The sequence below is a fragment of the Empidonax traillii genome, unplaced genomic scaffold (assembly GCF_003031625.1).
Source record: "Empidonax traillii isolate 1590-97213 ecotype Southwest subspecies unplaced genomic scaffold, ASM303162v1 scaffold50:size1795014, whole genome shotgun sequence".
Classification (NCBI taxonomy): Eukaryota; Metazoa; Chordata; class Aves; order Passeriformes; family Tyrannidae; genus Empidonax; species Empidonax traillii.
The window spans coordinates 1,725,181-1,739,862 of NW_020955243.1; the positions used below are offsets into that span (position 1 = coordinate 1,725,181).

The following is a 14,682-nucleotide window of genomic DNA, read 5'->3' on the forward strand; positions in this document are numbered from 1 at the left end:
GAGCCCAGACGATCATGTCTGGGAGGGCTGAGCACTCCTCCTGACTGAGCCAGGGTTGTGGCAATGGAAACATCCAGGAGGGGCCGTGGTGCCAGATCTCTCCTGCCTCTTTGCTGCATGGCTCCACACGTGTTTCACAAGGCACAGGGACAGACCTCTTCTCCAAGCCATTAGGAAAGCAGCTAATTAAGCTCTGCAGTGTCCGTGGGAGGTCAGCAGGATACACGACAGCATCGCAGCATCTCCCAGAGCCTGCACTGGAGCAGAAGCTTCACACAGTACCTGGGAACAGCGAGGGCTGCCCTGCACCTCCTTGTTCCAATGTGCCCTTAGTCCTGGTAGGGTGAAGTAGTGCCCAGACACCCCAGGACAGAACCCAGAGTTCTCCACCTCAGCTGGGCTTAGGACAGAGGGCTCCTGGCTGGGATGCCCCAATGCTCGCAGCGGCCCTTGGCATGGCTCCAGTGAGACCGGGCAGTGTAGAGAGAGCCTGTACAAATATTACTGTTGTTATTATTCCCCATAAATATATGCAGGCACTTAATGACCTTGGCATGGAGCATTTCCTGGGGATTCATGACCAGTTGGTGTTAATGGTCCTTAGCTGCACCTCAGGCCATCAGCTCCTCCCAGCCCATCATTAATCCACAGGAAATGTCTCAGGCATCGATCCTCGTTGCTTAATTAATAAATGCAACTTGTCTCCCGCCCGAGATTTAGAGATACTCGCTGCTTCTTTGCCTGCTCCTTTGAAGGTGACTTTTTTAGCACAGGTCCCTCATGCTGGGAGGTCCTTGTGGGATTTTGTTTCCTGGCATTCATCTGGGTGTGGGCTGTGGCAGCAGGAAAGTCTTTTCTCTCTGGGGCGTGAGGGAAGTAACTGAGCCGCTGCTGGGTTTGGGGTTCTCCAGCTAATGTGATGCAGCACAAGGAGCACATCTTTCCCACCAAACCCAAAGCCCTGATTACCTTCAGCCAAGTGCACCCAAAACCCTGGGTGAGAAGGAGTGTGAGCCGGCATGGAAGAACGTGGCAATTCTCCAAGGCCTTAGCAGGTTCTATAATAATCGATGTTTTTTTGCCCATGAGTCACAATTCATCTCTAATCTTCCTCGGGGGAGGTGGGATTTGCTATCTTTAGTGCTCATGACTGCCGCTTTCCTGGGCTGAGCATCCCGCTGAGCCTGGACTCCTGCTGCAGGGATGCTGACCTGGCAGCCGGCACAGAGACGCGGCCGCGTTTAAATCCCATTCCCTGTTTCTCTAGCCTTTACCACCAGCTGGCTTTGTGCAGTGGGTGCCGCAGTATAAATCATGTTAATTCCTGAGGTGCTTTTCCGCGGTAAGTCTGAAATTCCCATTTTGGTTCACTGGCTTGCCTGGCGAACTAAATTATTTTCATGGCCCCTTAAGGGCGTATTGTCAGCCCAGACTTATTGCCGTTATACACCATATCTGAAACATTAATATCTCTTCTAAATATAGTGTATTGACAAGGTATCTGGTATAGTGTAAATCCTTGGGACATTTGATCCAGATCATTAAAACTGAGTGAAGGAAGGGAGGAATAGATCAAGTTACCTTGCTGCTCTTAATTCAAACAAGCTATGAATTATTCATTCTGCTATTAATTCTACAGGCCTCCTGCTTTTTATTTATTTCTCTCTTTATTTATTTTTTTCCTTCCAAATAGACAGCTCCAAAAGGATGCTCGGGTGCCGGTGAGGGGAGATTTTCCTGCTGGAGGATGGGGAGCACGGGGGTGGGATACCTGGCAGCACTGGCTGTGCTTTGCGGGGCTCTCGGGGATGCTCCCAGCAGAGGTAAGAACCTGGTCCCAGCTCTCAGTGGGAACCTCGGGGCCAGACGGGCATCCATGGTCCCTGAGGAGGAGAGGGCTGTTTGTGGGTGCCACAGCAGCTCTGGGGTGCGAGCGGGTTCCAACTCTCTCTCAGGGAGAGTGCTGGCTCAGCTCCTTGGCCAGGGCCGGGAGCTGGGATCTGGAGTCACTGTGTGCAGCAGCAAGTGCGGGACACTGCTCTATGCCTGGTGTTCTGCGTCACTCTTATCTTACTGAGGATTGCAGGTAGGAATTGTCCTGTTGTGATGTGCAGGTGTTTTGGTGAAGGGTTTGTTAACTTCTGGAGTTCACTTGCCTATATAAATATATATGTTTATATACACACACGTATACATTTACATTTAAATGTATATATGTGTGTGTATGTGACAGGCATGTAATAAACCTCTCACTTGACCTGTATAAAATGCCCCTCAGATTGCAGGACAGGGTTAGCAGTTGACACAGTAATTTGGGGGGTGGGGTGGGCAGAGCAATCCCTCTCCCCAAAAACAGCAGGGCCTTTCTCATAGAAGGACTGCATCAGAAACCAAACCCCATCCCTGACTCTGGTGCACGTGCTCCTGAGTGGCCACCTCACCTCCCACCTGGGCTTCCCAGAGCACCTCAAAGGCTTCCAACCCTTAATCCATCCATCTGTCTGCATCATGGCTAGCTGCCTCTCCCACAGGCTCCCCTCTTGGGTATTTATTTCAACAACATTATTTCTTTAGTACCACCCCTGTATTACTTCATTGCCTATCCCCAGCAATTAGCAAGTTGATTTTAGATCTGGGCAGACACACACACACACACACACACACACACACACACACGTGGTGCTGCATCCCACACATCTGCAGGACCCCCCCTCGCTGGGAGGTCACCGTGCCAGCGAGCATGATGAAAAGCAATGTGCACTGGCTGACTATTGATTTGCAATACACTTGGCCCAGATTGATGGCAGTGAGTGCCCAGCCTTGTTTGGGAACCCACACATGTCTCCCGAGGGCTACACAGGGTCTGCATCCCTCCCAGACATGATGTATGTGCCCGCTATATCAGCCTCTTCACCCCAGCCCTAATCAGACCTGGGGGCAGGTGACAGTCGCCCCCTTCCCAGCCTTATTTTATAATAACCATGTCTCAGTATAAAGATTTCATTAGGAAATCGATCCCTACATGCGTAACTCATTGTTCAGTGCATCGAGCCCTTCACCCCTGTTTCTCCCAGCTCAAATTCACTGATACCACCATTATGTGGAGGGAGGATGGTCAGTGGGAAGCACAAAGCTGCAGGGCTGGGCAGCTAGGGCACCAGAGAACCTGGAACCTCTGAGCCTTTAAAACTCACTCTCTACTTCCTTTTTCTCAGCCATAAATAGATGGGGACACCATGCTGTCACTGGCAGGATAAGCTCAAGGGCAGCCCTGCTGCAGCCACACAATGGGGCAGTGTGGGGAAAAGGGATCACATGGAGGGATGAAAAGTGATGGAGGGCATGTGTCCTCCAAGGAGAGGGGGTGGCTAAGCCCAGTAAAGGTCGAAAGGGTGCTGGTGTTTTGGTAGTGCTGATGGTAGGGCGGAGCCAGTGTTGTGCGTCCCATCTCCATTCTTTTCGTCTTCCCCTGGAAAGGGAACATCACATCCAGCTCTGTGTCCCACAGGCATCAAATGTGGGGGAGTGCTTTCAGCACCCTCTGGCAATTTCTCCAGTCCCAACTTCCCGGGGCTATATCCCTATGAGATGGAGTGCACGTGGCTCATCGTGGTGGCCGAGGGCTCCTCCGTCCTGCTTTCCTTCAGCCACTTTGAGCTGGAGTACCACGATGCCTGTGCCTACGACTACCTCCAGGTCTACAACGGGGCTGCCCGTGACCGAGGTAACCTCCTGGGCACCTTCTGTGGCCACAGCCCCCCGCCGCCCTTCTCCTCTGCCTGGCACGTCATGGCTGTCGTCTTCCGCTCCGACCGACACGTGGCCAAGCACGGCTTCGCCGCTGCCTACCGGAAAGGTATCAGGGAGGGATGGTGCTGGCAGAGCATCTGTCCATCCATGCTCTCCCACTGTCTTCATCGCATGTGCCTCCTTGCAGATGCCTGTGGTGGGCAGCTGACGGGGCTGTCTGGGGAGATCACCAGCCCCCGCTACCCCGAGAGCTACCCCAATGATGCCGAGTGCCGCTGGAGCATCGGGGGGACCAGTGGCAGTGGCCCCCTCACGCTGGTGTTTGCCGACTTCCAGATGGAGGGGGGCCAGGGCTGCAGCTTTGACTACGTGGCCCTTTTCGATGGCCCCACTGTCACTGCCCCCCGCCTGGGACGCTACTGCGGCAGCACCCGCCCACCCCGCACTGTCTCCTCCACCCCACACCTCCTCATCGTCTTCAAGTCTGACTTCAACATCGGTGGCAGAGGCTTCAAGGCCCATTTCTACTCAGGTAGGTACGAGGGTGTCTGGGTGGTGGGGCAGTGAGAAGGACTTAGGGATGGTGATTCTCTCCCTCCTGCACCAGGGAGAGGATAGTGGAGGGGATCACTATGGTGAGAACCTGTAAGATGATGGTGTGAAGTGCAAACCACCATGCAGTGCAAATGGCATCACTGCAGTTTTCCGGGGCCCTGGGCTGTCCTTCTCTTAAGCAAGAGTCCTTTCTCCCTTGCTCATGCCATTCCCCGGGAATATGGGTTTTCCCACGTGCTCCTGCAGGACTTTGGCCACTTTGGGAGTTTCCGTATCCCAAAACTGCTGGCTGTCCATTGGCCAAACACAAGGCTGGGGAGCAGTGAGGTGAAGGGCAGTGAACTGAGTGATTGTTCCTCCATCAGCTTATCAACACACAGGGGGTTTTGGGTCCGCTTTTGATTTTCCCTTCCTCTTTTTCCTTGAGCAGGAGAGTGCCAGGAGGTGTTCACTGCTATCAAAGGGAATTTCTCTAGCCCACGGTACCCCAGCTTCTACCCCAACAACCTCAAGTGCCAGTGGAGCATCCATCTGCCCACAGGCTACCGGGTCAAGGTGTTCTTCCTGGACATGGAGCTGGAGGGCCGGAGCAGCCTGACGGGTGGCTGTGACTATGATCACCTGTCTGCCTTCGACGGTGGCACGGAGAATGGATCCCTGCTGGGCCGGTGGTGCGGGCGGGAGAGCCTGGCACCCGTCACCTCCCACAGCAACCAGCTGCTCCTGGTCCTCCACACCGACCGCAACACAGCCAAGAGGGGCTTCTCCATTGCCTACGTGGGAGGTAAGGCCTCGCTCAGGTGCTCCTCAGTGCTTTAGTTACATCAGAACATGCCCCAGATCATGCAATTTCCAGCAAAGGTTCCTGTCTGCAGGAGCAGGGACCATGGCTCCTTAGGGTTGGGGTGGAGGAAGACATGATGAGTGAGCTCCAGCTCCCGCAGAGTGCAAGATGCACATGCTCCACGTTGTGTTTGGTATTCAGGAGATGCTTTGCAGCTTCAGATTCCTGTGTCTCTGCCACCACCATGTTCCTGGTCTTCCCTCAGGGGAAAAAAAACACTGTTTTTTTAGGGAACCAAAGCCCCAGGGCAGGTGACCAGCTCAAGTATCACAACCTTGTTCCTGCTCCTCAGGATGCTCCAGCCCCATCAGCATCCGGCTGAGCAGGCAGACATAGACCATGCTCCCTCCTCCACTGGCAGCAGCAAAGAAGGACAGGACCCCCGGGGCACATCATTCCCAAATCCACCCAGCCAGCCCTGCCTGGCATGTCCCTGCTGCCCACATGCCCCGTGTCCCAGCCGCACATCCACAGCTGGTGGGTGGAGCAGTGTGTAACCTTCCTCCTCCATCTGCCAACCTTTGCACCTCAAACACCAGCAAATTTATGGCGTTTGTTGTATTTCAAGATAATTACATCGGAGCTGACCTGCAGGTCAGGGATGATTCAGCCAGGGGCAGCCTCGCCGGAGGGCTGGAGCCAGAGCAGCACTTCTGGACTGGCAGCACGGGGGCTGTGGGGGCTGGCCCTGGGTTTATTAGCTTTTATCCCTCAGCTGCAAAATCATTCTTCATTTCCAGTGCAACAGAAAGGATTTTGGGGTGTGTGGCTGTAGGAGTAAGAAATGGGGTGGAGTTTTGTCCTGAGCCTCTGCAGCGTCTGGAGAGAGAGACATGCTGAACATGGAGTAGGGCAGTAGTGTGCACAGCAGGTCATCCTTGTCCCTATTTCTCACTGTTTTACAGCAGTGTGCAGGGAGAGAATCTTGGCCTTACTGTATCTGGTCATGGAGAAACCCTGCTCCCAATGGAGGAGGCTGCAGACACATAGATGGGGTGCTAGTGAAGAGTGGGGTGTGTCCCATCACAAAGAGGGATGTGACTTCTTCCAGTTGCCCAAGGTTTCTGCATCCACTGGTACACACATCGTTCAGATGTGTGTTAGGGGAGGACAAAAGCTTGGACGTGAAACTGAGCCTCTCTTCATAAAGCTGAGGGTGCTGGCTGTGTTTGCCTGGGGATTCCAGCATCTGCTTGTGATTAGGTTCCTGTGTGGCACATCCAGCTGCCAGCACTGCCAGGATAGTGGCTGCTCCCACCAGACACACTGGCCTCTCCCCACCACTGGCTTCCTCGGGAGCCCCCAGAGGCACCTCAGCCTCCACATCCACACCCTTCAACCATGCAGATATTTTCCTTTCGGCCCACAAAAGGGCATGGCTTGGGCTGGGCATGTGTGATTTATGGCCATTTGAATGAAAGCCTTCACGGCAGGATAGAGGATCCACTTTCTCCTCTTCTTGATCTAATGCACTTTAGTTATTTGGTAAATATTCTAATGGTTTTATAATGCACTCAGTGAAGCAAAGTCACACTATTTTTTCGTATTGATTTTATTGCATCTTCCCAGATTCAGAAGGAGCTGGAATAATTCAATAATTCATAGTGCCCAAGTGGTTGGTTCAAGCTGAGCATGGATTCACTTTAAAGAGGGGGGCATTCTTCCTCCCTACTTCTTTCCCTATGTGGATGCTTTCTGCATCCAGAGGGGCCAAATACGGTGCCAGAGTAATGGAGAGAGGCTGGGATCACCATTGCCTTGCTCTGTCTCAGCATCCTGGACAGCTCAAGAGCAGCTCCTTCTGTGCACTCTCTTCACCAGCTCCCCGTCAAAAACAGCATTCTGAGGGCAGTGGAGGGCTGGTGATGCTTGTGACACGAGGATCTGGGCTGGGCCATCCACTGGGGCCATGGACCCAGCTCACTCTTTCCCAGGGGCAGCCAAGCAGCTGCATTGCTCCAGGGCGGGCTTGGGTCCCTCTGAGAGACATCCCCTCCATTTCGTTCCTGTAGAGCATCTCTTGCAGGGGTGTTGTAGGATGCAGGGGAACCCTGTGCCCACAGCAAGCCATCCGCAAAGCTCCCGTGGTCTGGTCCTGGGCACCAACTCAAACGTCTCACTGGATTTGCAGTGGTGGAGAGTGGCAGTGACAGCATGATGATGTAGCCTGTAGTGGCACTTGTGTGTCACTTGGAAACCGGGGAAGGAGGGTGAGGTTCAAGAGGGTTGGTGGTGAGGTCTCTCCCTGGGGCAGAAAGCAGGGCAGTGCCTGGGAGCCATCCCCTTTGGCATGGGACAGGACTAAAACACTGATATTGCTTTCTGAATTTCTGATGTAGCTCCTTTTTTCCTGAAAACTTATCATGAGTTCCACATGTGTTTTCTGTTCCAATAGTTGTGCCCATGAACGTCAGCTGCACCAGGACAGACTTCCACATCCAGATCCCCGTGCAGTCTCTGGCCCAGCTGGAGAGGAATAGGATTTATTTGGGGACCCCCTCCTGTGCAGCCCGGGTGGTTGGCAGGAACTTTAAAATTCACACCAGGTTTGACACCTGTGGCACCGAATCCCAGGTAAGCAGTCAGCAAACCCTTCTTTAAAGCAAGCTGGGTAGATGGTTTAACCCTGTGCTGCTGTACTGGTTGCAGAGAGGCATTCCCAGTCCCTCTCACATCTTCCCAGTAGATACCCGTCTGATTAATGGCCAACCCCTCCAAACCCCCATGAAGAGGAACTGCACAAAGCCCTGATGAGCTGTGACCCTTGTCTTGCAGAGACGCAACAACACGTCCGTCATTGTCAGCACCCTCTACATCGATTTTTCGGTGGGTGACCAGGAGGACATCCACCAGTACGAGGTGCAGTGTGAGCCAAAGAGGAAGGAAGCCTCGGTGACCCTCATTGCTGGCCCTGGCCCATCCAGGCTCAGCCAGGCAGAAAACCTGGTGGATGCCCAGCAGTGGGAGGGGGAAGCAGTGGATGCCCACGAAATCAAGAGCCAGGACACCAGTGACATCGTCTTCATCAGCATCTGCATCCTGGCCGGGCTCCTCATGGTCATCGCAGTGGTGGGGCTGGTACTTCTGTAGGATGCTGCTTTCCAGATTTGCAGGGCTTGCATTCCCAGTCCTGCCCAGGGCAAAAACACACCCCAAAATTAGCCCTCAGCCCAGGCTGAGAACTAACACAGCTGCCTGAACAGTGGCACAGGCCCTGAAACTGAGCCTGAACCCAACCTCCACCTCCTTCTAGTGCCTGAAAAATCCGGGCAATAGGCAGCCGTTTCCCTTCCCAATTTGTTTTCCTCTGTCTCAATCTGTCCATTTGGCTCGGGAATGCAATTCTTGCGCTCCCTAACTCTTCCCGCACCTGCTTCAATTTGTTTTCCCTCTAGTGCTGCTGCTTTCAGGAAAGTAGCATTGTTTGCCGATGGCTGCAAATCATCCTGTCAATTATTTCTTGCTGAATTCTTGAAGGTACAAACCATCCCCAAATATAGCTGTGTTCCGAACAAATGTTCTCCACGCTCCCACCCATGCTTGGGGGGGGACCATGGAGCTGTGTTGTAGGTATCTCCACCTGGCACATACAGATGCAGCTCGTGTAGATGCTCCCAGGTGGTGTTTCTGGACGTCTGTGGGTGATGTGATGAGATGAATTTGCCATGCCCTGGAGCTCATTTGATCTTCGCATGCTGTCTCATCTTCTCTCAGGACTCACTATGAGCACCTCAGCTGCCAACAGCTGGAGGGGAAGAGAACAATCTTCCTCTCCTCTCCTCTGTGTTTTCCTCCTTTCCAGCATATTGAGGTGCCCACTGCTGTGAACTCTGTACCAGCCTCGCTCCTGAGGTCTGAAAACATGAGCGAATCCTGCTGTGGTTTGGCAGGCTGTGGTGCCATGGAGCCTGAGATGCTGGAGTGTGGAGGCTTTTGTAATCCTCTAAAGACGGCCTTGGTAGGAGGGGCTAGCTGCCCTGGGACCTCAGTGACACTCTTAGTCCCTGCAGACGGTGAGCTCAGCAACCCAAGAGCAAGAAGAGTCCTGTGGTCACCTGTCCCTCCAGAAAACTGGGGATCCTTGCCATGAGCCCTGATGGATGGCTGAATAGCCCCTGCCTGCCTCTTGTGCCATCCCAACACAAAGGGCATTCCCCTTCAGCATCACAGAGGAGTGGCTGTCACAGAACAGCCTGTGTTCATCCTGGTGTGGGTCAGAGCCAGCATATGGCAGAGCCATATAAAATCTTGCTGTGGAAGCAGGGTGCACACAGCCCTGGGAGCCTGTGTAGGGGCCACCCCCACTCCAGCCTGTGTAAAACACACTGCAGTGCAGGGAGAGATCTTAAAATGTCCCAGCATGGTTAATTAGGGACAAAAAACGGAGCTTGAGGGCAATGGGTAATCCAGGAGCCACTTTTTTGTTGCTGTCTCTAAACGTGAATGCATCCTAAGGAGGGGACTGGGTATCCCTGAAAAACATTGCACAGCACAGCAAACCCCTCTTGCTGCTGAATCCAGCACTTAGCAGGGACTGATAGGATACTCCCATCAGTGAAAGGCTACCCTGACCAATGTCCTGCTTCCCTCTGGGACAGTTCTATACATCAGGGCATCAGGGGAAGCAGCAGCAAAGGAAAAGGAAGAGGCTTGAGCAGCTTCTCCTCCTGGATTGCAGAAGCCCGCGGATGCCTTAGAGAGTGTCTGAGGAGGGAAGAAGGCACAAACCTGTGCATGCCTCCTAAGAAGGAGCCTTCCTTAGAATTGATTTGGTGTTTGTTGGTGCAACATGTAACCAAATGCAAGATTTCCGAAGGAAATATTTGCCAGCCCCATTAAGCTCCATAAGACAATGTTTTGAGAGCCTGTTGTGTATGTAGATGGAAAACAAGGCCAGATCTGCCTCCCCCCCTGCTGCCTGCAGAGGTTCGCTGCTGGTTAATTGCTTGGTATAGAACTGTCAGCTTGAGACCACAGTTACAAGATTTGACAACTGAAGAAAACTTAAAGATATAATTAACCTTCTTCGTGGCCCAGATTTTGCTGAAACAGGTAAATGTTGCAGCCGCTTGTGCCTAGAGGGGAGCCCTCAGCACCCAGCAGCACCCAGCCCTTGCCCACAGGACAGGCACCTCCTTGTCCATCTGGAGCCTTCAGTACCCTGCAATTTGCAGGAAAAAAGGCTGTTTGGGGTAGCTGTTGGTATTGCACTCAAATAAGCAGTTGGACCAGGTCCCAGGGTCCAACAGCAGAAGGGACCATGGCTGCGCTCACCCCAGGGTGAGCTCTGGTTCCAGTTCGAAGCTGCCTGAGTACCCCTGGGCACAGCACTCACCTGCACACACCCCCGTGGATGCAGGACTGGTGCTGTGGGAGCAGCTCTGCTCCCTGAGCCAAGGGGATCCTCAGCACCCCCGGCCCTGCAGGGCGTTATCCAGGGGCTCATGGATGGGGTTATTAGTGCAACTTGAATGTTTACAAGAGACTTTTCCCAGCTTGTTTCTGACAGCATTTGCAGCTGCAGTTGCAGCTGCCACCAGCAGCAAACCACTCAAGCCAGTCATCCCACTCTGAGCAAGAAAAGCCTCTGATGCTTGCTGAACACCAGCCCTTCTCAGCCTCCAGTCATCCTCTGCTGTGATTCAGGCTCTGATTTTTTCCATTAGGTTTAGGCATCCAGTCTCTCCCTGCTCTGCAGGAATTTGCTCACTGACATTCCCTGTTAAACCACCTCTTCCCTGACATAGTGCCCTGGCTGGGGAGGGGGACAACACAAGCACACAGCCAGGAGAGAGGGACTGCCCAGATCACTTTGTGAAACAAACCCTTCTTCTCATGTAAGAGCCTCTCAGATGAGGGGCAGAGACGTCAGGAATCCATCACCAGCAGTCCTTCCCTCCACTGTGACTGTGGTCCTCACACAGCAGGCCTCAGTTTCCCTCCTTAGCGTTTGCCTGGTGCTTCCCGAGCAAGCGGGAGAGCAGCGGACACAGGCAGTGCTCCTGTTACTCATCTGATTATTTATTTAGAGCACGATGACTCGATTGTGCCGGGCTGGATGCAGCCGCCCCATTTCCTGGCTTTGCTTATGGACACAGAGTCGCGTCTCTCCGGAGCAGACAAAGGCTTTGCTGTTGTGCGGGAGGGAGAGCCTCTGTTATCCCCCCGCGAACGTCTGAGTGCAAATCCAGTGCAGAACTGCTGGAAAATTGTAGATCATAGAAAACAGGACTGGAAGAGCCCCCAGGAGATCAGTTCGTTTATTCCTCTCCTTCCCTGGGGGAATTGCTCCTACCGGAGAGAAGCTGAGCTAAAATATCTGAAAAATCCCCGCCATGCTTTCCATGTTTTCTCTGTTTACCAGAAGGTTTTCCTGATGTGTCACCCTGGTGGGGTGTGCTGAAGGGGGCTGTGCTTTTGTGCTGCTGAGTTGGACAAATGCCACAAGGGTGGAAGTGCCCTAAAATGGGCACTGCTGCTGGCACAAGACGCTGCTCCCCCGGCCCTGGGGCACTGGGCAGGACTGGCCATCCCACTGAGGGCGGGCGGGGGGGGGGGGGTGGACAAGCACATGGTGTCATGATCCACAAAAGGAGGATCTGGCAGCCTTGGAAAATCCCACTGCACCTGGAGCAACTCCATTCAGGTGTAACTGTTGTGGTTGTGAGCAGCCCAGAGGAGCTGGTGGGAGAGGGGGAGGGCTTTGCTGAGGCTGCAAACTCAGCACAGCTAAATCTAACCCTGCAGCTGAAACCAGCCCGGATCAGTGTCCCTGATGGCCCCAGAGCTGTGGGGCTTGGAAGGAGTGAGGTGCAGGATAGGTGCCAACCTTTTCTGAGCTGGTATCACTGCTCTGATGTCCCCCTGGAGTCACCTGGTGTGAGGCTGAGCAGCACCACAGAAGGGGTTACTCTGGAGATTTTTCCCTTTCCCCAAGAATGTCAGGAATGAAGCTGGCCAGGCTTCCCTAATCTTGCATCCTCTCCTCAAACCTTTATGATTAATTCTAGCGGGGACTGGCCCTGGGGCGAGCACAAGGGCAGTTGGTTGGCTGGAGCATGAGCAGGTTTGCTGCTCCTTGGGGTGGTTTTCTTGAGGACTGGTGTTTAAGGTCAGGAGGCTACCAGCCACTTTTCCATCAAGCCAGTCATGGCTCCCCAGGACCTGGCATGGGTGGTTTGGTGGGTGAGAGGGGGTCTGTGCTGGGAAGGACAGCACTCACTGCCTGTGCGCCCGATACTGCAGCTGGAACAGCAGTGGGAAGTTGGAGGGGGTGATGGCTGGTGGGCACTGCCAGCCCATCAACAGGTAAGTGCCCTGGCCACTGGCTCTGTTTGGGAGAATAAAACCACAGGGGCAGCAAGAGGCTGCTTGGCAGCTTCCCCTGAGCCGCTGGTGATGGACTGAGGACAGGTTGGTGTTGGGGAGGAGCCCCCAATGCCCACCATTAGGTACCACCAGCTCCCCCTCTTCCCTCCCAGCACAGTGATGGACTTACCAATGTCCCAACACAACAGTCCTCAGTCCATCACAGCTTGGGGGAAGCTGCAGCTAATCCTGCCTGCTCAGGTGGGCAATGCCAGCCTGCTCCAGGGGTGTGTCTCCCTTGGGGATCCAGGTAACCACTGGAGACCCTGGTCATAGTGACACAGATCCTACCATGGGGGTGTCTCTACCTTGGGGACTGAGGTAGTCACTGGAGACCCTGGCCGTGGTGGCACAGTTGAAGAGGCACTAGTCAAGCAGCCCAGCCATCTGGGAAAACATAATGGATCAAGCATATGGACAATTAAAAATGCAATGACGGCATTTACCGGGAGCTGTTTTCCCAGCTTATTTTAAACTCTGTTTCCCGGTCATCACAGCCCCGAGGACAGCAAGGTCCTCCTCCCCTGCTCATGGGGATTTTGGTGTGTGGAGGTTGAGTGGGGGATTTGTTCCATGATGGATGGGAGAGTTCACAGCTGGATTTTGAGCTTACAGTCATGCCTCTGCAGCAGGTTTGGGGGTGGGGGTGGGGCTGCAGATTTGACCCTGCCTCCTGTCTCCAGCTGGTTCTGCATGTTGCAGCCCTCCTCTTCCTCCCTCCATCTGGGACAGGAGTGCCATGTGTGTTTGCAATGGGAAAATTTCAGCTTAGGCAAAATATTGGCCACAGCAGAAATGGTTTTGGCTTTTTCTTTTTTTATTTGCCATTGGGGCTGGCTGTGCTAGAGGAACAGTGTTTGTCCATTATAGGAGCACCCTTTATAGGGAGATAACTGCTTGCTAGATAATAATATATAATTAGCAAGGATCATTCCATAATCTAGTTTAATTGACAGAGACCGTGGATGTGGTTCAGGGGCTGCCAGCACAATTAGGGCATCATTAATTGCAGTGTAACCCTGGCACAGGCTTCCCTTTTTTTGGATCCTATGGCATATCACAGACCTTCGTGCCTCAGTGTCTTGTCCTGTGAGAAACCAGTTCATCCACCTGAATGGTGCTGGGCCCTGCATGGAGGAACAAGGCTTTGCTAGCTGTGGCCAGCTGGGCTGGGGAATTCCTTGATGTGTTTCCCTCCCTCTACCTCTTCTTCTCTGCTTCCCTCCATCCCTCCTCTGCTCCAGTTTCTAATTTCTGCTCCATCCTATGATCCTGCTCTCCTGGTGTGCTAACTTCCTTGGGAGGAAAGTTCCTGCCTTGCCAACCCTTCATATCGCAGGGCTGCCAGGGAAGCAAACGAGATCTAAAAGTTTGGGTTCTTTGTGCAGAAACCTTTGAAGAGCCTCTTGAAAGATGAAAAAAGGTGAGCTGCTGCGCACTCTCTTTCCAAAGGACAGGGAGGGTCTTGTCTACTCCCATACTGTTTCGCCCAAGCAATTTGCAGCAGGACAAAGCTCTCCTGAGCTGTGCCTGCTGGTGGGAAATGGAGCAAGCTGTCACCTGATGCCTTTTGCATCCCAAATTTGCTCTTCAGAAGCCAGGGTCAGAAGTCAGCTCTGCCAGGGATGAATTCCCTCCTCCATCCCTCCTGGTGCTGCCCTGAGCCCACTCTGTATTCCCCAAGCACCAGCAGCATGGGGAGGGGGATAAGGACAAGATACCTACTGAAAGTGCTTCCTCCCTCTCTTTGCCAGGTACAGCAGGTCTCTAGAGGTCTAGAGCTTTAAGTACCCTTTTGCTGAAAGAAATCTTAGGCTAGGCTTAATCAGGGGGAAAAAAAGAGAAAAAGTACAACTTTTCTCGAGATTGAGTGTCTCCCTCATTTAATGTTTTCCCTGTAAAAAGGGAACTGGCTGTGCCAAAGAAACTAAGCACAAGGGAGCCCCCACTCAGCCCTTTCATCCTCCCTTTTAATCTAGAAGGGTTTCCCCAGCAAACCTATTTAGCAGGTAACCCAAGGCATAAATAAACGCAGTTCTGCAGGTGAGGTTGCTCCAAGGGGGGGATCTGTTTTTTATAGCCTAATTAAAAACTTAATTACTGCCAGGTATCAAGTATCCTGTTGTCACGTTCAGCATCACCCTTTGGGAAAATGAAGCCTGTTT

General features: G+C 53.2%; 1 protein-coding gene across 1 annotated transcript; it reads left to right on the forward strand.

The window, feature by feature from the left end:
* Positions 1 to 1,742: 1,742 nt before the first annotated feature.
* CDCP2 (CUB domain containing protein 2) lies at positions 1,743 to 8,449 on the forward strand. The gene is made up of 6 exons (XM_027879117.1): positions 1,743 to 1,823; positions 3,509 to 3,856; positions 3,938 to 4,282; positions 4,736 to 5,089; positions 7,545 to 7,723; positions 7,925 to 8,449. The coding sequence occupies exons 1-6, from the start codon at positions 1,748 to 1,750 to the stop codon at positions 8,237 to 8,239; spliced, it is 1,617 nt and encodes a 538-aa protein (XP_027734918.1). The 5' UTR covers positions 1,743 to 1,747; the 3' UTR covers positions 8,240 to 8,449.
* The last annotated feature ends 6,233 nt before the right edge of the window (positions 8,450 to 14,682 follow it).

What these genes read in the sequence shown, in the direction of transcription:
- CDCP2 (XM_027879117.1), top strand. Translation starts at nt 1,748, where the DNA reads ATGGGGAGCACGGGGGTGGGATACCTGGCAGCACTGGCTGTGCTTTGC. An exon ending in CGGGGATGCTCCCAGCAGAG is followed by an intron (nt 1,824 to 3,508) that starts GTAAGAACCTGG and finishes TGTGTCCCACAG; the next exon opens with GCATCAAATGTGGGGGAGTG. An exon ending in CAAGGCCCATTTCTACTCAG is followed by an intron (nt 4,283 to 4,735) that starts GTAGGTACGAGG and finishes TTCCTTGAGCAG; the next exon opens with GAGAGTGCCAGGAGGTGTTC.